The sequence below is a fragment of the Psittacula echo genome (genome assembly GCF_963264785.1).
Source record: "Psittacula echo genome assembly, chromosome: 22".
Lineage (NCBI taxonomy): Eukaryota > Metazoa > Chordata > Aves > Psittaciformes > Psittacidae > Psittacula > Psittacula echo.
The window spans coordinates 535,440-557,957 of NC_137758.1; the positions used below are offsets into that span (position 1 = coordinate 535,440).

Consider the following 22,518-nt stretch of genomic DNA (forward strand, 5'->3'; position numbering starts at 1 on the left):
CACCTTTAGCTTTCCCTCTAGAGTTACCACACAGCGAGAAGTGCAAGGTGACTCGGTTGGCAGTGAGCTGAGCCTGCCTGTGGGCACAGCTCGAGTTGCAGCAGTGAGGAACTTGAGCTCAGATATGGGCCTGAGCTCAAAGTGGTGCAGCTTGAGAAATTGAGGCCTCCTCTGTGGCTGGGGTGACTAAACCCGGCTTAGTAAAATGGAGGGACACCCTTCTTCATCCTGTCCCAGTAATTCCTGGCTTCAGGGTTGCAAAAGTCTTTATGAGGTGTTTCTAGTTTCAAAGAGTTTTCTCTCACTGGAGTTACCGCACAGGGCACGTGAAGGCTTTCAATTTTGTGCACTGGAAAAGTTTTGTCACTTGTATGTTGAATCGTAAAAGCTGGTTATATCTTATGCACTGAAAAAGGGAGTTATTTGGTACAGAAAATGTATTACACATCAGATAGCTGGAGAGTGTCTCATGAGTTCTAGCATTTAAATATCCCAGTTCCTTAGTAACGAAGTCTCTCAACTGAGGTTGGGGAGATGCTGCATAGCCAAGTGATATGCAGTTTGTTTCCAGCCGGACTCTAAAGACCCCCATGTAGGTTGGCACACTCAGGACTGTTCTGCATATGCCATAGCAAAGGGATGTTTGCCTCTTCTAGAAATCTGCTGAAATAGTTTCACAATAACTCGTGGAGTTTGGCAGGTGTCAGATAAAGTGAATCCTGAGAGCAGGGAATACTTTGAGCAGCATCAGGCTGTGGTGTTGTTGCATGGCTCAGTTTTAACTCCCTACGTGCTCCCAAAGCAGTGTTACATGGGGCCTGAGACTTTGAAATCCACTTCAGTAGACTTTGACCTGTTTATTCCAGCAACTCATCAGCTACTATAGGGCTGTTGAACTGGAGCATAACTTCAGCTTTAGAGTACAGTTGTATTTTGGTTGGTAGTTAAACTTCTGAAATACTCACTAAGCTACACTGAGAGCATCAGAAAGAGTGTCAGCTGTAGTCTGCTCTTCTGTGTTTAACAGTTTGAGACTTACTTTATGCCAAGTGAAAGAGACTCTTCTCACTTCAGCTGAAAAATAACTTTCTGCTGAGGTACCTTTGAGCCTGATCTGATTTGCCATATGGCACTGCAGCCTTGTGTGCTGGCACTGCAGCCCTGTGTGCTGTCACCACACAGTAGAGGCCATCTTGGTGCTGGAGCTGTGAGCTTGTGCTTTTGAAGTGTCAGTAGCTGGCTGAGGAGGAAAATGGGGCTTTGCCATTCCAGAGCCAGATTTTGTTTTTCCTGAAAGCACGATTGCTTTCAGATGTAAATTGTCTCTAAGCTCAGGCTTAGTTCTACTTTTCTCAAAAGGAGCTTGTATTGTTGATGAAAGGTGTAATCAAAGGGTTGTAGCTATCACTTTCAGCTTCAGTGGTATCCAAAAAGAAAATGAGATACAAATAGTTCTACTGCCTGCTTAGCTGGGGAGACCTCGGATAACAAAGTGCTGCCCCCTTATCTCTCGTGCTGGTTTGTGTAGGTACAGGGATAGAAGCAGAGCATGGTGCCAGCTTTTGTGGCAGAATAAACTGGTTTAGGACAATGCAGTAGCAGGAGCAATGCAAGCTGGAGAAGGAAATACATTTAAGTGGATTTGCTACAAGCGAGTTATGGTTGTGTAGACCAAAGAAGCTGGATTCTAGAGCTTTGGGAGGCAAGTCAGCTTGGTTAAGCTACTTACATGTCTTTGGACTTACTGGCATGATTTGTAAATAGAGCTGCTCATAAATGCTCGGTTTGATAAAGTTCAAATGTGAAGATTGCAGAACATCCAATAATATCTGTTTTGTGCATGTGTAAACTGGGACAGGCTGATGGCAGCACCCTGGCTTTTGTGATCATAATGGTTTATACTTCAAATATCAAATTAAGCCTTAAAGTAATATTTGATATTGTTTAAAATCACAATAATGGAAGTGAACATTAAGGGTTATTAACATAGATTCGGCCAAGCTAGTGTTACCTTGTAATAGACCAGGCAATTGGAGGTAGAGGTGCTGTACTGAAAGCACTGACGCTTTACGGATTGTGGACAATCTAAAAGCTAAGCTTGAACTCTGAAAGTTCAAGAGCTTTGCAGTGACAAAGTTCAGGCTGCTGCAGCCTGGTAATGCCCTGTGCTTGGCAGCAGTTTAGTACGTGACACCTCACTGGGGTCTTGTGAAGATGAGCTCAGTGTTTTTGACACAGGTACACATTTTGGGAGCTGAGTAAGTTGTTGAGTTTCTAAATCACTTGGACAACTTGCAGAAGCAAGACAAGAGCCTCATTGTGCACCACTGCAAATGTAGTCTTCTTTCAGATGCACAGTGCAGCTTCCTGCTTCAGGAAATGTGCTGTACCTGTTAGTCTATGCTGTCAGTTCTTGTCACTTAATGTATTTGGATCTCATGTAAGCCTCAGCCTGGCCTTCCAAGGCCCAGCTACTGAAAGGTCCATGTATGTGATGAGGAAGCATGTGCAGATGAAGTGCTGTATGAGATGGGTGTAACATAGGTCAGCTCCAGGCTTCTCCTGTAGATTTACAGGAGTCTTTTACTCTCATTGCCTTTGTTTCTTAGGCACCTCCCTGGGCATATGTTGCTTGTGCATGTGGCCTTTTCATCTACCAGTCTCTGGATGCTATAGATGGGAAACAAGCAAGAAGGACAAATAGCAGTACTCCGTTAGGAGAACTCTTTGATCATGGCTGTGATTCACTTTCTACAGGTATTGTCATTTTTCATTCAAGTATGAGGATTAAATGGCTCAATTTCAGGGATTGAATCTGGAATAGAGAAAATTGCTTCTTCACTGAAGAAGAGGACAACTGATATTGCTGAATGTATAGCTTTTCAGTCCACCTTCTTTTCATAGGCAGCACTCTTGATCAAGTGAATGTCTTCTCTTGTATTATGCTGAAAACTCAACCGTTAAGCATGTGACTAATTCAGTCTGGGCCAGCATTCTCTGTGTGTGCTTTAGCAGAGCCTTGATTCTAAAGCTTCTGTAGGAAGCTGTCAGCATGCTCTTCTCTGTTATTTTAGCTTGAATCTATATAGAGTGATTGCAAGGCAGATAGAAAGCATAAAGAATGGGACAATAGAAGTCAGAGTTTAAGACTAGAATCAGCAAAATCAGATCCTTGGTAGGTGGAGTTCACTGGGCCAGCCTGAAGTGTAACCACATTGCAGAAGAGGGATCGGATGCTTTTGGTTACTTAAATTTTAAAGCTCTTCTGCTTCATATTCTTATGAATACTTTATCAAAATTGTGCATTGAAAGGGTGGAGAGAAAAGCATAGATTCCTTATGACTCTGGAGTGACAGAGCTTGGATTTTCATAATGGCATAATAGAAAATGGGGCAATATGTCCAGCAAATCAGGGATGTAAGAGAAACCCCAGAACTCTGCCCACAGGCTGCAACTGTACAAATCGCTCAAGTTCCTTCATGTCTAATCCCATTCGGTTCAGTAAAAAAGTAGGGAACCAAGAAACCCTCAGTATTGAGGACTTCTGAGAACTGCCAGGACTTTAAATACCCATTTCCTAGTCTGTATTTTTAAAATGGAAGTGTTAATCTCATGCCTGTGGGATAAACCACATCAGGATTCCTTCACACTGCTTCCCCTCCGAGTCCTTTTGTTAGATTTGTTTCTGGTAAGGCTCTTTACTCGCATCCACACTTTACCTTTTGACCATGTGACTGATTTTCTCCTGCAGTCTTTGTGGTTTTGGGAACTTGTATTGCTGTGCAGCTGGGAACCAACCCTGACTGGATGTTCTTTTGTTGTTTTGCTGGGACGTTCATGTTTTACTGCGCGCACTGGCAGACCTACGTCTCTGGAACCTTGCGCTTTGGCATGTGAGTACCTTGGCTGAAAATACGTGGGCTGCTTTACTGTGTAGTTGCACTTTGTGGTTGTAGTTCAAGTCCTTAGAGCTGTAGTAAATTGTTTATATTCATATATACACACTTAGAGCTTGTAGCAGTTGCTACCTGTTGGATCTGCTGAATGTTACTTAGCTTGTTTTAGAGGTGGCAAGAGATCCTTTTGTAATATTAATATTATGAGCTTCTGACATGATTTAAACCTAGATAAATAAGGGAAAGCACCTGATAATTCATCCCCAAGAATGGAATGCTGTTGTCAGATGGTGGCAGTCTGGCTTTAGAGTTCATTTAACTGCTGAGCTCTTGATATTGCTTGAGTTGTGATGATGTATAGTTAGTCTTTATTACTAACCATAACTCTTAAAATATAGTGTATTAATTAACATTGTGCCTACAATTTAAAATTCTGAATACCTTTTAGTCAGTGTAAATCATGATTCTGTCAATAACAGGATTGAAACAGCAATACCAAGACAGTCAGCAGGTGAAATCCCTTTTGTTGCTGGGTGAGGGGAGGTGGGGAAACAATACAAGCACTTATTTGAGCTATGGGATTCATTAGCCTTAATGTGGAAATGTACATTTATTCTGTTTGCATTTATATACATAACAAATATCTCAAATACACGCACCACAGAATGATTTTGCATTTGGAAACCTCTGAAATGTGCTCTAAGTTTCTGTGGGATTTGAAGCAATGCTGCAATGTGCGCTGTTTGTTTACAGCCTGTTGTGATGGGTATGTGGATACCCAGATACTGATAACCAGTATAAGTATGGACCTCTTGTTTGTAATAGCTCTTGCTGGCAAGATACTAATGCAGATTCTATTGAGAAAATCATATTTTCCTCAAAAATGTAAGATGTTGGAGTAGTTTTCTATGTCTGTGGGAGGGGAAAAAAGAAAACATCTAGACCTGTGTTCTAATCTTGGCAGCACCAAAGCAGATTGAGTGGAACTATTCTATTCTGGTGCTCAGAGATTTAAAGAAAGACACTGGCTCAAATCTCTTACTGTTTCAGGTTTCTCACTTGCATGCTGTACCAAAGGTCTCACTTTTACCTCCCTTTGAACTGTACAGGGCCCTGATAGAGTTTTCCTGCTATTGATCAAACACAAAACCCAGCCTTGACATGTGCTTGACTTTACAGATGCAGGTATCGAACCCACCCGAATTGCTCTTGTGCCCCAGAGAAATGTGCCCATTATTCCTGGTGTTCACTGTAACTTCCGCTAAAAAGTTTTTGTGAGGTACCTTTCTGTTGTGGAGGCAGCATTTTGTAGCAAATACTCTTGTTCTGTGTGGTCTTCTGTGGTGAGAATGGGAAGTATCAGTATGTAGCTAATTTGGAGAAGGCAATAAGCATGCAAATGTGTGTGTCATTACTTTAGATAACAGATAGCACTGTGTAGTAAACACATTTGTTCCTCCTTTTGCCCCATGTCACAAGGTTAATAGGCTGCCATAAGCTGATGCTCATGCCTGTAGCAGAAACTGAGCTCATTTCTCCAGTTAACTGATTCTCACTGTTTGATACTAGTTTTTTCTGCAGCTTTCATTTCACCAATCATAAAACTGAAAAAACATCTATTTTTTTCTGCCCTTTCGCATTCACTGGAGCACACAGGCTTAGGTATCCTTAATCCTAAATAAGTGGAGTCAGAGACAGCTGTTGAAAGGAGCTGAGAAGATCTTAGTGCACAGTTGCTTTTTCCTGTCTGCATATCCTATGTAGCAACTCTGTGTTGAAAACCCACCAAGGGAGCTGAGAAGAGTAGTGATGTTTTAGGAAGTGTGACCGTATTGCAGTCCTGCCTTGCATTGCAGTCCTGCCTTCCACTGCAGAGAAGCAGGAGAGAACACACAGTTGGTTGTCAGTTACTATACTTGTGATGAGATTATGTCCAGGAAATTGTATTTCATTAGTGACCAACTCAATAAGCAAATTGAAAACTGCTCAAAGAGCAGCAGAGCACTAAAGGGGGAGATTGATACCTTCCTCTTTACACACAGCTCAAACTTGAGCAGTTACATGTATCATCAACTTGGCTTGCTTAGAAAGCCCATTGTCTCAACAAAAAGATAAATTAGTGTGTGAAATGAAGTGTGTGTTGTGGAGCAGCTCTGATGGATCTGCTGTCGCTTTACCAGACTTGACGATGCACTGAGGCTGTGCAGTGTGCTTCGTGTTGGGCTCCTGACTGCAGAGCAGGGGTGTTCACCCTGAGTGAGGGGGAAACAGGGTGGCTTCTGCTGACTTCCTATAGGATATTGCAGATGGAATAGGAAAGCTTGGTTTAATTGTGCCCAAATTGCTAAATACAACTGTGCTGGTTCTTTCTTCCCACTGACAACTGTGGAGAGCTGCCCTGCACTACTCCATGATTATAAATAGTCATTTGAGATGGTAATATCCTGTGGCTCCATCTCTAAATGATCATAGAATATTATTAGGTCTTGGTGTCTGATGCAGCCTTTTCGGAAAGCAGTTTGAGTTGGTTGAATAGCTCAGCAAAATAGCTAGAGGTCAGTATTGCTTAAAAATTCCCAGTGAGGAAGTGGGAAGTGTCTCAGAGCAGGTTGGGCTGGCTAAAGGAAAAGTCACTACAGTAACATCAGCAGTGAAAGGCAGTAGGGAACCGCATGGATGGAGCTGTGGGTAGAAGTTTTGTTTAAAAACAAGCACCTGATCTGGGAATGGGCTCATGGAAGAGCAGGAATATGCTGCATGTTTGAAGAAAATATCAGGTGATTCTGAACGGCAGGAAAACATTCAATGTTGAAGCAGCCCAAATAATGACTTTGTTCTGCTGTCCTGTTTTTCAGCGCAACAACTGACTTAACTGGGTTGTGAACATACTGGGCTGCAATACAGAATGGGCTTTGTTTCAGGCTTAGGCCTGTATGGGTGCAGTTAAGACTGGGACAGCTCTGGTTTGGAAAAAATGAGCTTTCTTCTGTGTATCACGAATCAAACTGTCAAGCCCCGATGGATTCCCATATCCCATGTAGAAGCAGATCTGGTATTTTAGGAACATGCTATAGAAACCAGAGCATTAGGGAATGTGGTGCCCAAACCCTGTAAGGGTTTTGCCTACTGATGGCTGGAGCCCAGTTACTACTAGCTCTGGTTCTTCCAGATCCAAACTGCTGCACTTGCTCCCTGTTCTGACTTCAGGAAGTGCATTAGGAGCTGGCTGTGTTCATGCAGCTTCAGTGCTGTATCCAGCCTCACAAGGTCAGTGCAGAAACAGTCTGACTCTGCAGGAGGTGTCTCAAATCCAGCTTACTTAGATGTGAAGCTGGAGCTATTAGTCTCTGTCGGACCCGAGCCGGCCTCTGCATTGCAGCTCCAGTGTTCTGTTGGGAGACATGACACATGGCACTGCACAGGTTGAGACCTTGTACTCTTGGCCATGTTGCACTGGGGGGAAGTGCTAAATCATCTTTTAAAGACACAGTGGGCATTCATCAAGAGCCTACCCAGAGACATGAGGGTGTTGCTGCACTGTGGTCTCCAGCACTTCTCTATGAGTTAATGCAGTATCTGGTTTATTCCAACCTTTCTTAATTGTAATATGGAAAGTTGGTGATAGTAAAATTTATAGATGTAGAAATACATACAGACACAAAGAGAAGGATGCTTCGTAGAGGCATATCAGCAAACCCTGGGAGGAAGGATCAGTTCTTACCAGTTTTCCTACAACTGGGAAGTTAAAACTGTTACTTCACTGTTTGAGAAAGAGTCCCCAGAGAAAGCAAAAGAATTCAACTGTTTAACAAACCAGCCATTCCTGAGGAATGCTGGAGAATTTGGGGGAATATTCTTGTTCAGTGACACTGCAGCAGTTGTACACAGGCAAGAGCCCTCCTTTATAATGGATTGATTTAGGATGGAAGAAAGTTAATGTGGTTCATGGTTTGAGCCCTCCCACTGGTGCTACCACTGAGGTATGAAGGAGAGATTAGGAAATGAGACTGTATTTCAGAAAGCAGCTCAAATGAAGCCTTCCTCTGTAGCAGGGAGCAGAAAAGGAGCGTGATGACTTGGACAAGCAATTAACACCAGATATCCAAATACAGAGATGGAAGCCTTCCAAGTCAGTTTAGCACATGGAGTTCTTGGGAACAGCTTCAGGATCTCAGGACTAGGGTAGGAGATAAGGCTGTAATCCCTATGATTACAGGGCTTAAAACTTTCCATTTTGTGAGTTTTTCCAACACTTCTTGAAGAACTTTTAACACCTTGGTTATTTGCAGAGGAAAAACTTGAAGCTCAGTAGAGCCTGTCTGGATGTTAGGGGGGAACTGGTTTCTCTACACTTGCAAGAAGTATGTGCTGAAGGATCCTTGTGGTAGGTGTTAAGTTTGCTGCTTGCAACCTGCTTTCTGTGTGCTCAGTTCCTCACTGCCAGCCGCCAGCACTTCTGAAGTGCTTGGTGTGTGTGTCATAAATATGTATGAACATATGTATTGCTGCAGCGTTAATACATACAGCTGAGACTGCTGAGGGCTGATGTAAATGCTGAGGGGGGGATTTCCACTTCATGATCCTCCTCCTCATTTCCCTCTCACAAGTCCCTTAACAGTGTTTGAAACCAAGACACAGTGATCATGTGCAGAGATGCTGCTGCTGCTGCTGCTGATCTTTCTGCCTTTATCACTGTGGAAGATGTTCTTGCTCTGAACCAGTGAGCTCTAGCATGATGAGGTGAGGCATGTGGCTGTGGTCTGACCTCTGAAACTCCTAACCTAAGTTAGTGAGCAGCAAAAGGAAAACTCCTGTTATGACAGGTATATTACACCAAGGAAAGGAGAAAAGCTTATGGCTCACTTTTAATATTATTTTTACCTTAACATGAATTTCCTGTAGCTGGAAACAGTTTTAATTCATGTTCTCAGTTCCATACAGTTTGCTTTATTCGTCTAGTTGTATTTCACTACATCCAAGTGAATGCTGGATTGGAATGAGTTAAGATGAAACTGTAATAACCATTCAAACTAAGCATTTGGACTTCCAGCATGTGACTCTTGGGCTTTTCTGTTGTGTTGTGATGATGAACATTCTTTTCTTGCTGCAGTGGTTCCCTTAAGAAAACAGTCCTTTGTTTCATGCTCAGATTCACAGTTCATTGCCCAGCCTGAGTAATCCCACTTGCACGCTTAGTAGATACGGATAAGGCAGATGGTAGGATCATCATTCCTCAGACCAGAGTGCTGCTACACAGAGTATTAAATAGTAGATGCATCCCCTTGAGTTTTCCAGCCTCATAACTTCTGTTTTCTGTTGAGGCAAGAGTGGTTTTCCTTTCTATGTCTTGTTACACAGGACTGTTGCAGGGAATTCTGTATGTTGGGGAGGAGGATGGTACATAAACACCCTCCTTAGCTTCACACAGTGTTAAAGAGAAGCTGCATTGGATCAGCTGTATTGGTAGTGATTGACTCGACTGACTCTAGTGTGTCTGTTTCCTGTTGTTCTTGGTTCACTCTCTCAGGAAATCTCTCAACTCTGAATTCAGTCCTTTCGGCTCCTCATTCTGGATAAGGCAAGAGCCAACTGCAGCTGTCTCTGAACTCCCAAATTTGAGGCACTGGTGGCCCCTGTCAAGTCTAATGGCTTGTTTAATCAAACAGAACCTTTTAAAGATTGCCTATGGAATATGCTTCATAAATTAGCACTGATAGGAGCATGTGCTGGATGTGGGACTAATCTGTTGTGTGTTAACTGACTCAGGACTCTCACCAGCTTGACAAGGGGACCCAGCAGAGCAGACAGCATGCAAAGTAAGACTTGTCACTCCGTTGTGACTGCCAACATCTCAGTAGAGTTAAGCACATGCCAAGGTCAATGGCCCCCTCTGAAACTTTCCTGAATAATGTTTAAAAAAATGAATCTCTGTCTAAATTCCAAATAATCACTTGGAAGAAGAGTAACACAGGAAAAAGAAGACATTATACTGTACCAAAGTTGGGTTTGTATGTAAGACTTTCTCTTCCTGCATTACCTAAAATGATGATAATCAGGGGTCTGGAGCACCTCCCATATGAAGATGGGCTGAGAACATTGGGGCTGTTAAGCCTGGAGAAGAGAAGCTGCCTGGAGACCTCAGAGCAGCTTCCAGTGTCTGAAGGGGGCTACAAGGGTGCTGGAGAGGGACTCTTCATCAGGGACTGGAGTGATAGGACAAGGGGTGATGGGTTCAGACTGGAACAGGGGAAGTTCAGGTTGGATCTGTATTACTTGCTGTGATGATTGAACTGGGAATGCTATCAAACTGCAGTTCAGTGTTCCCTCATCAGGCATTGAGCCGCACACCATTACTGCACTTAAAGTTCAGCATAATCACACTAATAGAGCTTGCTGCTTTGATGTACCTTTTTAATCAGCTGGTGGGTTACTGGATGTCAGTCTGTGTGCTTCTGCACCAGGTTTATATTATAAACACTGCAAGAAACAGCAGCGCTGTGATGGCTGAAATATTTTAATGAGATGGTTTGATAGAGGTTGAATTTGATCACACTTTAAAATGTTCTAGCTATGGTAAAATGCAGATATATAACGTTTTATAAGGAGTATGTATAGCAGTTTTGGGTCTGTTTGCTACAGCATATTCTTTCATCCCTTTTTGTCAGGGGTGAGAAATAAATCTATACAGAATGGAGTTCCATTACCCTTGAGAAAGGGTCCAGAGCTCGCTTGACTTCTTTCAGCATTATTTGCCAAGAAGCTGTGTGAGGAGGGAGCTATAACCTCCTGCTTACCCTCAGAGGTGGCAAACTGAACTGCACTCTTCCGCTCTACAAAACCCAATCAATAGCACCTTTAGATGAAGAACTCATATATTCAGTGTCATTTGGAGACAGGAGCAGAAGGAGGTATGAGGGAGATGAGAGGTCCTGGATTGTGTCTGATCATAGGTTTTATTTGCTGTGATTCAGAGCAAGGGATTTCAGTTGGTTTCCTCGTGCATACTCTGATGTTGGTGCTTGCCCTTGTGTTGGAGCATTACTTAAACCTGTAAACTGCAGAAGCTCTGAAATTGAATTTGAGATATGTAAATGCTGTGTGGGTCACCATAGTTTGAATTCATTAATACCCTCATTTTTTTATGGTCAGTTCCCTTCCTCTGACGTACCTTTGAATGTATCTTTCTGTTATTGGTCCAGGTGGTTGTCTGGGGTTTGTTCTTTATGGCATGACTGCAGATCCATCCTAATGGCTCCACTTAACCCAAATGCTCAGGAAACTGTTGTGTGAATTTTCTTTCCCTCACCCAGATTTGATGTTACGGAGTCAATGCTCTGTACAGTAGCAATCCAGCTTCTTACTGCAGCTGTGGGGCCCTGGGTCTGGAACTACACGGTAAAGCCAGCGTTAATGCTCCCTGGCAGGCAATGGCATGGACTAAGCAGAGGCAGCACCTTTGTCATGCATGTAGGGACTGGTGTAAAAAGCATCTTTCTAAGGGTATTTCACAAGTGCTTTAATACAAGGTGGGGAAAAAATGTTTGCAAAGTATGAATAAGCAGTAAAAATCTGATCTGACTATGAAGCTTTTTGAAAGTGTCAGGTTTTACTTGGAAGCAAAGCAAAAACCTGCCTGGAAAACAGCAAAGCTTCCTTTAAGCATTTCTATTTTGTCACAGTTTTAGCTTCACCTAACAGATAACCAGGGTTGGTTGGAACTGTATAAACCTTTTTGTTGCTGCTGTTTAAATGCCTTCCCACCAGAAAAAGAGTTGCTTGGTTAGTCCAGGGAACGCTAAACTGTGCAAGAGCTGAAAGGCACCAGTCACTGGTTAAAAATGTCTGTTCTGAACTCTGCCACTTCATCCATGCAGTCACTTAACTGTACTCGTAGCTTCATCATTAAGTTGCTTCATTTCCTGGTTGTCTGTATTTTCAAAGTGCTTTTCCTTATGGCTCTGCTAAATACATCCTTCTCCACTCTGGTTTACTACTGCTTGGAAAGAACTTTCTCTTCCTTATTTCAGATGTTTTAATACAGTCCATATAGGTTGGGTCATCCCCGCTAAATAAAGTAGCATGACTAAAAGTTGGGTTCCTTGAAATTTCTCATAGTTATTGGATTATTAGCCAAGAGTTTCCTTTGAGGTATTTGAGGATATAGGAGGAGCTTTTTGGCAGCTGCCTTAGAACTGCATCAAATTGTAAATAAAACTGAGATGATTTTTTTTGGTGGTTTCTTTACATCCCCTCTGTTAAACTTACAGGGATGCAGGTGATGATGTTCTTCTGTTTCATTTAGTGCTTCAGCAAAACCTCTGCTTTCATGAGGAGGATGGAGCCAGGAGGGGGCTGGGCTCTGCTGCCAAGGAACAAAGGATAGGACAAGAGGAAACGGCCTCAAGCTGCACCAGGGCAGGTTTAGATGGAGCTGAGGAACAATTCCTTCCCCAAAGGGTGCTCAAGCATTGGAACAGGCTGCCCAGGGCAGGGCTGCAGTCACCGTCCCTGCAAGTGCTCACACACAGTGGAGACGAGGCCTCAGTGCCATGGGTTAGTGGTGGCCTTGGCAGTGCTGGGAATGGTTTGACTGGGTGAATTTAAAGGTCTTTTCCAACCTGGCTGATTGTATTCTATGAGGCTGTTAAAAAGGGTCCTTAACTACCAGCTCTGCTCTAAACCCAGCAATATCAGCCATCTACTAAATCACTGTGTGTGGTACCCACTGGCTGCCTCTGATGGTGTGAGCCAGGTCCTGGTAGATGTGCTCTGAAGGCAGGCAGATAACATAACTTCTAAATACTTTGTTGGCAGTCTCTGAAAGGCTGGAGCTATTGGTGTCAGGAAATGGTGATGGAGCACGCAGTGATAGGAAGGAAGGAAGAGCTTCATCAAGATTTTAGCCTGTTGTGATAACAACGTGATGACTCTGCCCAAGAAGTCACCCAGGGGGAAAAAATAATGCCTTAGTATCAAAACATTGAGAGACTTCCAAAGTCTCACCCCTTGGGAACGATTGTGATGTGAGAGGAACAACTCGAATTCTGTAATGAAAGTGGATTGTTTAAAATGGGTGAGGACAAATTGCCATGGAATGGAGGAGAAGGAGGAGTTCGGATTCTCTACAGAGGTGACCTAGGGGTGGTGGTGATGCTGGTCTGTAGACCCCACTTTGTAGCAGAATACCAAGTGTTCCCTTGTGACAAGTCCCTTCATGCATGCTAATTTTACCCACTTTTTAGGCATACTGAAGTACAGAATAGACTTAATCATCTTAAATTCTTGTAGTTTCAGATACCTCTGGGCATTTTTAAGTCTTAACTAATAAATGAGGATGCTACTGCTTTGAAGTCACTCAGAATACACAAAGCATGGCGTTTGTTTTACGCAGTTTGAGGTTGGGTGATAGTTTGATGTCAGCATTGCAGTCTCTGAGTTGAGTAAGCCACAGGATATGAATATTCATGCTGGTTTTCATCTGATAGCGTGACCCAGGTTTGTAATGAGAAGGTATAATGATATAGCCCCATCTTGAAAACACTACAGGAGCAAACAAAAGAAGAGCTTAAAATGAAGAGCCTAAAATCCTGCACTGCAGTTACACCTTGTGCTGGGCAGTTTGGCTTTTTAGTCATTGAGGAGGGGAAAAAATGTTCTTAAATTGTGAATGAAGTTTGCTTATGCCTTTAGCCTATGGAGGAATCATTTAAAAGAACCTGAAAATAAGATTATGGGAATCAAGTTGAAACAGGTTTACTCTAGAATTCCACACCCATTTCAAGTTAAAGAGCTTCAGCCCTGCCTCCCTTCTGCTGCCACTTTGCAGTGTCACCCTTTAGTACGTGTACTGCTGGAATGTGACTTGTGTTCTACCTCACCTTTTGGTGTTCTTTCAAAGACCAGAATTAAGCAGTTTCAATAGAGCTGAGCACAACCATATGGAGAAATTGCAAACAAAACAGTTTATCATTGAATCTGGAGAACACTCAGGCTTTTCTGAGAAAGAAAAAGCTAAAACAATGTTCCTGGTAATCTGTTACATCAGAAAACTACAGTAGTCTGAGAACTAGCAAGTAATTCGTGTTCAAGTTTGTTGTGACAAGGAAAGGTAGGTTCAGAGAGCAAAATGTGTGCTCTATGTGCAGTAAAACCCACGGCAGCCTTGCTTGCTGCAAGAGGAGAATGTCTCCTGGACCTCCGGAGGCATTCTGCTGTCTGGTGAGTTCAGGCAGACAGGCAGCAAGGGATGAAATGTGTATTTTAAAGCTCCCAATTTTTATGCTTCCCTGATTTTATCCGAATTAAACCACTTGGAGATTCTTGTTTACACCCTCAGTTCCCAAAGGCAGCTGGCGCAGTGTCACCATTGCTTGACCTTGTCCCTGCTTTGATGTCTTCAGCTCTGCAGAGCTGCTGCTTATTATTTCTTCCTAACATCAGTTTGCTGCAGAATCAGTGTTTTTCAGGGTCATTTTCAGTGTTTCTCCCATCCTTGCCATTGGATGTTCTGTCTTGGCACTCTTAAAGTATTGAGTCTGGGTTCTTTGTGCTTTGTCTTCAGTGTCTGAGCTTTGTTCTTTAGTTCTTTGCCTGGATGTTCCCGGTGATCTTAGGATCTTCTGTTTATTTTCCAGCAGATGAAAACATCCCTGGTTTATTTTATCTTTGGAACTAGACTGCTTTGTGTCTGAAGAGCTGGTACAATAACCTTATGTCCATCTATTGGAGTGTGGGCATATGTCGGGGAAAATGGCTTCTTTCATTGTCTTTGCTTCATAGGTGTTAGGGATCTGCTGCATATCGTGCACTGTGTTGCTGCATCAGCCGAGCAACAGAAACTGGGCAACGCTGGTGTGACTCAATTCGTCAGGAAACGTCAGGCAGAAAACTGTCAGGTTGGGGAAGTGTGGCTCAAGTGATGGCTGAAAATATCCCAGTTAAGTGGCTTTAAGAACCCCCCCTTACTGGAGCTACAGAATTCACACTGCTGGCTCTTTGCACACTGCTGACTCTTTGCATCTGTTTGCTCTTAGGATGTCCACTGTGGCATTTATATAAGTAAATAAATACAAACACAAATAGAATCAGACTTTGATCAGGCTGATCCCTTCCTGCTCTGAAATAGGTTTGCTTTCCTACAGGTGTGCTTATGGTACCAGGCTACTGGTGGTGTATAGCTGTTGTAAAAGGGGTGGTCTGCAGCACCAAAGGCCTTTCCCCAGTTTGGGTTTCCCAATGCTGTGGGGTTTTTTCCTCATGGCTCCTGTCTTTTGCACTGAAGCTAAAAGATTTTCCTACTCCTGGTTGATAAATCATCAGTTTTTCTGTTGTCCTTATTGTAGGAAGAGGCATTCCAGTGTGCAATGAAACTTGATGTGGAAAAACCCATAGTGCTATTTATGTATTATTTAAGCAGGACTGTTATCACCCTGCTTTGCAAATAGCTTCCCTAGCCACTGGAGCAAGCTGTATATATTATTCCTCAAAAGGTCAGCATAGGGAGTACAGAAAGGCTTCAGTCAAGGCTTCTATGTCCAAACTGAGCTAAGCCACTTTCTCTGTAGCCCTGTTTTTGTCTTTCATTTTCTGAGGCACCTTCCCAGTGCTACCAGAGTTTAAAAGCAATACAGTGACGGAGGTGATTTATGGATCTTTTTGCTACCAGAACATTTTACCTTGAAGCAATTATAACTACAGGTTAATCATTAAAAGAGTAGCAAGGAATGTTCTCTAAACTGCAGGACGTGTTGACACTTTCCAGGCAGTGCCCTTCATTACCTTTGCTCAGGATCTGTGTTGCGAAAACCACTGTTGCTTTGTTTTCCAATTGCATTCTTTCACTTATTTTACCATGGTACAGTGTAAGGGCTGTTTAGGACTTTGAAGGCTGGTAGCAGTCTGCTTGTGTCACATTCAGAAGCCTTAACTTGTTCTCATTTAGTCCTTCTCTTTCTCCCTGTCAGGTCGCTCTGTACCTGCGCAGTCACTTTGACTCAGCACAGCTTTGTTCAGACCTTCCATTGCCCTCACCTCTGGGCTTGCGTCATTCATGAGCCCACACAAAAAGGATAAGGAAAGGTGATATGCCAGAAACTGGGACAGGAGCCTTTCTTTTTCTTCTTTATTTGGCTGTTTGTCAGTTTAGCTAAGCGATATCCAGCTGGTGACATGGGCTTGTGGTGCTGGCACAAGGGGAAGTAGGACTGAGCAGGCAGTTTTGGGGGAGAAGGTGGTGACTTCTCCAGCCGTGATGACTGCTCCTTTAAGCAGCAGCATGGATTTGGTCCAGTTTATGCTGTAGTTGCTCAGTCATTTTAAACTCCACTTAAACAAATAGAGGAGCAACATGCCTCTTCTCCCTTCCACCCAACTTCTGTTTCCAAATGTTGTTCCCTTTTGTGGTCTCCTTTGAAAAGCTGCATTTTGGGTTTCCTGAATTCTTAGATTTCAAAGTAGTGGCTGTTTGACTTCTGCAAAGAAACTTCAGTGGGTAATTCCAGCATCAGGCATGAGCTCCACTGGTGTCGAGCACATCTTTTGAAGTCGTCTGACAGTGGTTTTAATGAGTATAGGATGTTCCCAGCCCTTTTTCATCCTTGATTTTAAGAACATATGCTTTATTTAGCTGATAGTTTAGGTGTTAGTTTCTCTTCAGTTGATCTTGCTTTTGTCTTCTGTCTTAAAGGAGCCCTTTGGTGTTGCATCTTCTCTTTATGTGGAATTGAAGTTAAGCCTCATTATAGGAATCTCATGTTGCAGAACAAACATAAGTCAGGGAGGAGTTTTTTAACCAAACACACTTCCAGTTCATTGCTGAACCCTTCCCAGCTGCTTGATGCTGTTTTATTGGAGCTGGGGAGGATGGAGCTGTGGGCAGTGGAGTAAAGGTGGTACCAGGGCTGTGTAAAGAAGGTAATGCTCTCTTCCTGACCTGAATCCAGGCACTGCTTCCATGCATTTGCTTGGGCTCTGTTTGGTGTAAGAACAGAACACCTTGTCTTCCATTATCTGAAAGGTTTTTTTGCAGTAGATGGCTTTATTTTGCTTTAAGATTACTGCTGCCAAAATAAACCTGTTTTACTGTCCAAGGACAGATAAAAATGAGTTCCCCCTCTTAGCTATTAGTCACTGTTTCTGTGAACATTCTCAGTTGTTTTATATTCTTTTAGGTCATTGACAGAAGTAGTGGAACTGGCTAAAACACATTCCTCTTTAGCCTGCGTGGGTTCATAGAGCTGCTTCAGCCTTTCCTCACTTGGACATGCTGGAAACACATTTCCATGCTGACTCCAAAAGCTGGGAGGAAGCAATTTGCATTTAATCAGATGGTTTGTGTGTGTCTCCTTGCATGGCTGAGCAGTTTTATTTTGCCTTTCAAGGTGGCTCAATGGCTTCATTTGTTTGGATGAGAATTGAAAAGATGAAGTTTTTAGGACATTCTTTCCCCTTTGTGGCAGTGAATTTTGTCCCTCTGATTGCCGCAAGGTTCTTATTGAACAGCTCAGAATAGAGGAAGACTCTCAAGGTTTTCCTATGCATCTCATATCTTGAGGTTTGGTGTAGTGGAAAGAAAAGATATCTAAAGGAAATTGTCTTACTGGAATCTTCTCTAGATCTCCTCTGACAAGTCTGGCTAAACATTCCTGTTACATGCTAAGAGTCTGGGTGGTGATTGTTGCTGCTTTCCCACCTTCTTTATCCTTTATGCTCCCCTTTGCTGCTTCACTGCTTATTTACTTCACAAGGGAGGGAGCAGTGGCAGGTCACAGTGGTGATACTCAGGGTTGGGTGCCCCATCTCCAGGTTGCCTGCTGTCAGCAGTGCCACCATGTGTGGATCTGCTGTTTGTTCCATACGTGCGTGTCCTGCTCCTGGGGAGCTGTTCAGGAATCCTCTTGGCTGGTGGAAAGGTGAAGTTGCCCAGTGGAGGTGGATGCTGGGTTTTCACAGCCTCCTGAAAGCACCAGCCAATGTTTAGAGCATCCATACCAAGGTAAGAGGTTGCATTGAATACCACGTGCTGTTGTCCTTCTGCTCTCCTATGCTCTGGGGCATGTTCTACATGGGAATTAGCTGCAGCCTCATAATTATCCCTTGTGCATATTAATCTGCTGCTGAAACAGAATTATAGTTTGGCCAGATGAGATTCCCTAATGAGAGGATCCACTGCAAACCTGGAGCAAAGGCTGTAGAGAGAACTTGAGGTAGCACATTGATCTGATCTTAAACTTAATTATATGGCCTTGTATTTCATATAAGGCAGACAAAGCCCCACCCTGGACTATTACTCCCTGATGCCTTGCAGTGGATAAAAGGAGCAGTGTTTTTGTATGAGCCAAGTGTGTATTTGCATATCATTAGAGATGGGAAATAGGCTATAAGTATTTCAAACTGATTGAAGGATTATTTTTGACCTAGTACTCCAGTATGGAATAGTATTCTATAGCCTCATATAGACCACCAGTAAATCCATCTTCTCTGTTTCACTTGTGTTTTTCTTCTATCCCTGGGTTGAATTTTAGCTGCTTTTCCCTCTTGCATGCTCCAAGTCTTTTGCATGCCCTTTAAAACAAAGTCTTAGTTTCTGTCTTTCCTTCTTGCCCTTCTACAAACTACACTGGCTGTGACAATGCCAGAGCTGATTTCTCTTCTTGCTGCATGCTGGAGGCTGAACTGTGTCATCTTTAGCAGTGCAGCTCAATGTACTTTTCATATTTGCATCAACTCTTTGGGGATTTGTGCTTTTTTGTAAAGTTTGATGCTATTCAGAGAGAATATTTATATTAAAAAGTAGGGAAAGGGCTATAATAGGGGTTAAAAATATCTATCTTGAGTTTTAGCATCTGAAGTTCTCTTTTTTTGGTGGGCAAGGTTAAAATGAATATTGATTTCTGCGCCCAGCAGTGGTCACTTCCAAGTTCCAATTATTCCTTTGGACAAAATGAGGTTTTTATTGCACTGTGAAATCAAACAACAAATGCGGCTCTTGATTCGAACAATAAAACTGAAATGGATTTTTGCGTTTGAAAGTATCTCTAAATGTTGTCTCTTTATTTCCTCCTGATTTTGGAGGCTTTCTACCATGCATGACAGAGCAGAGCTGCTGAGCTTGCAAATAACTGCCTTGAAATGGCTTTGAATAATTTTGCTTTTTTGTTTTTTGGCTTTTTGTACCTAATCAGAATTGATGTGACTGAAGTACAAATCTTCATAATAATCATGCATTTACTGGCAGTGATTGGAGGACCACCTTTTTGGCAATCTCTGGTAATTTTGTTCGTGTTCTTGTTTTATCCTCTTGAATAATCTCTTAGGCATCTGGAAGAGCTACCTGCATGTAGCTGAAGTTGTGAGGGGACCATGGCAATATATATCCTTGAGTATAGGTCACACTGCAATAACGGCATTCTGGTTTTACCAGAGTTATTAAACCAGGTTATTATTCTGTAGCTTGTGTTTGCAGAAAGAAAACTATCAGATGTTGCACAAACTGAAATGGACCTTCAGTGATGTCCCGCTTCCCTTAATAGGGCTGGCCAGAACTGGAGTGAATATCAAAGTACTAGTACTCACAAAGAGCGCTAAACTGGATTGAGGATATGGGGAAAGCTTTTGGAGAGCAGCTGGTAACCATCAATAGAGAATTTGGCTTGAATGTGGCTGATAACTTTTTCTATATGGAGAAAAAAAGAGGGTGCTGAGGTGCTGGCACAGGGTGCCCAGAGAAGCTGTGGCTGCCCCATCCCTGGCAGTGTTCAAGGCCAGGTTGGACACAGGTGCTTGGAGCAAGCTGACCCAGTGGAAGGTGTCCCTATCTGTGGCAGGGGTTGGAACTGGATGAGCTTTAAGGTCCCTTCCAACCCAACCTGTTCCATGACTCCAGTTAAGTAATCTGATCCTGAGCTGGCTGCATATAGATCCTGTAGGTGTTACATGGGCTCACCAGCCCAGGTCAGCAGGCAGCGTATGGGCTGTCTAAATTGACTTTGCATTACAGAAGCCACATTGGGCTATCAAAATTGTCCAGAGAAAAATATATACATACAGAAATAGAAAAAATGATAGTTCTGGAAGTAGCATCTAAAGCACTGATTTCCTGGAAGGTTTTTCTTCCTCTGTATTGATCTTTTTGTGTGCTTGAAACACAGTTCTTAGGTGAATAAAGAAATCTTGATTTGCTGTAAAGCCAAGAGATGGTCCAAAATTACTGAAATGTGTCACCCCAAATGGATGAATTTCTAATCTGCTTCATATAACCGAAGAAATGAACTCTCTAACATTGGGAATATCTGGGAAAAGGAGCTAACTTTGGCTATCCTGATTTTGCTGTGTGTGCTTCAGGCTTAGAAAAAGCACCCCCCAATTAATTGTGTGAACTGCAGAGTAAATGCCATCTGAAGAGAATGAGGATAGAACTGATGCTAAGCTCTGTAATAAATGAGGCTACAAATCAGTTTATCGGTTCCAAATGTTTCTTATTCTTCATTACAAATAGGGTTTTCCCAATCCATGTGCTCAGTTTCCTTTTTCCCTTTTTAATAAAAGGGGGGGGAAATGGTGCCACAGCAACCTCTGGCATAATTCAGTGTTGATGTGAGCTTAGAAATTGTTCCCTTGCGGTACCTAACAACTTAAATCACCCTTTGAAATAGCTTATTGCACAACCCTTTTCAGCAAGATCTTGCCATCTACTTCTGGGTTTGGGCTGTGGCAGCATTTGGCTGTCAGCTTCCTAAAGATTAAACTGGTCTGAAGTTGATGTTGGATTATGGAGGCATTTCCCATAATTGGGTATTTCCCTTTGTCATTCCACGTGGCAGATTTTGTGTTTATTTAGAGAGAAATGTTATTTACTACTTGCAGAGCAAAATGCATCCTCCAGTGCCTCCTCACCGCACTCCCTCCTCAATCCTTTCATATTTGATGTAATAGCAAATTGGTGGTTCGATACTTTTGATCTGGTTCTATCTGGTGGTGGTGGGGGGAATAATGGGATAAGATGTGGTTGGATACTCAAACATTCCACTTTCCTATGCTAACAGGTGAAAAGCAAAACAACCTGAACAGGCTGAAGGCAGAACTGTGTGTTTTGTCAGTTGCTTTCATCAGCTTTCCTTTTCCCTATGACCTGGTGTGTATCTGTTCTGGCTTCCTGCTTTTTGCCAGTGTAGAGTCTCTTTAAAGGGTGTTAAAATGCTGTTTGCCCACCCCTGGAGCTGGGTGATGTCTCTGGATGGTGAGTATGGCTGCAGCTGAGATCCTCATTTGGAAACTGAGTAAAGTGAGCAAGTGTAGGTGCAACTTGTTTGATGCATTGATTACGCAGAGGGGGTTTTTCTGTTTGAAGTGAGAAGAGTGCTGCAATTCCTCAAGATTATTCCAGACCAGAAGCTTTAAAAGCATAAACACTTCATGAATATTAAGTGAGCTTGGGTTTGGCCCTGGTTTTGTTGTTCCTCTTGCAGGTGTGACTGAAGCGTGCATACATACAGCTCCAAACTGCAGCTGAGAGCAGCCATGTCAGAAGGACCCCCAGAGCGCTCCAGCTGCTTGTGGTGTTTGGGACCCTGAGCAGGCCAAGAGGAGTTCCTGGAGGGAGGAGTCTGCTGTGTCTCCTTATGGATGTGAAGTCTCTTACATGCTCTTGACTGCTGCTTTCATGAGCACTTAACTGTGCTCTTTTCCTCACTGTTTCTTAATGATATGTATTTTCTTCAATCTCAATTTGTGCTGCACAAAACTCTGATGGCATCTGGTCTGGAGACCTGGCATGAGTTTTCTGGCAAATGATTCTGGACTTGCTTTAATCCAAGCTCTGGCAAGCTCTTGTTAGTCCCTTCTTTGCCTGCTGCCACTTGCTTTTATTAACATGCATGCCTTGTTCCCAGACAGAACCTTTACCAGGTTGTACCTGTGGTCAGAAGCTTTCTGTGCAGTGTAATCAACTTCAAAGGGTTTAACAGGGTACATAATCTGCCTGCTGAAGACTTGGCTTGTGATACTCTTCTGCGTTACTGACATGGCCTTGTGAAGTTCTGCAGGCATCTGGCTGCTGGTAGAGCCCCTGCAGTCACCAGGAAGGGGGGAATAGTTGTATGGACTGTAGCGACATATGGAATACCAGACAAGGAAGTCTTGTAGTTTGCCTTGTAGTGTCCCCCTAAGTCGGGGGCTGCAGTGCTGTTTTGTAGGTGGATTTCCCTCTCTCTGTCTACTCAGATTATGGTTATTTTTCCCTCCATGATACTTTCTTGCCTTTACTGCTTCCAACTTTTGGCCTTGCTGCTTCCATCTTGTATGCAAAGCAATTTAGCAGATGCTGGACTTGGTAATGCCTCTCCTTTGACTTTCCCCTGCCACATTTCTGTATGGAGCTTTGTTTCCCATTAATTGTTTCTGCTGGATAAGTGCAGTCTAAACCCCATCACTGATGGAGCTCCCAGTGGAAACAAAAAGGAGAGTGTTAATAAATCATAAGTTAGAAGAGTGTCGGTCACATTCTTCTATGAGGAGGTGATAGGACGAGGGGAATGGCTTTAACCTGCCAGGGGGATGAGCTCTTAGGCGCAAGTTCTTCTCTGTGAGGGTGCTGAGGCGCTGGCCCAGGGTGTCCAGAGAAGCT

The 22,518-nt window shown here is 43.1% G+C and overlaps 1 protein-coding gene across 7 annotated transcripts in view; it reads left to right on the forward strand.

The window, feature by feature from the left end:
- CEPT1 (choline/ethanolamine phosphotransferase 1) overlaps positions 1-22,518 on the forward strand; it is a 31,729-nt gene that overhangs the window by 3,497 nt on the left and 5,714 nt on the right. For 5 of the 7 annotated variants that reach the window (XM_080632709.1, XM_080632708.1, XM_080632706.1 and 2 more), the window contains exons 3-5: positions 2,610-2,757; positions 3,752-3,893; positions 19,079-19,163. In XM_080632709.1, coding sequence (XP_080488835.1) covers positions 2,610-2,757; positions 3,752-3,893; positions 19,079-19,163 — 375 coding nt within the window. Of the gene's footprint in view, positions 1-2,609; positions 2,758-3,751; positions 3,894-11,206; positions 11,292-19,078; positions 19,164-22,518 lie in introns of all 7 variants that reach the window. The other 2 variants (XM_080632707.1, XM_080632711.1) reach the window with 1 other exon arrangement.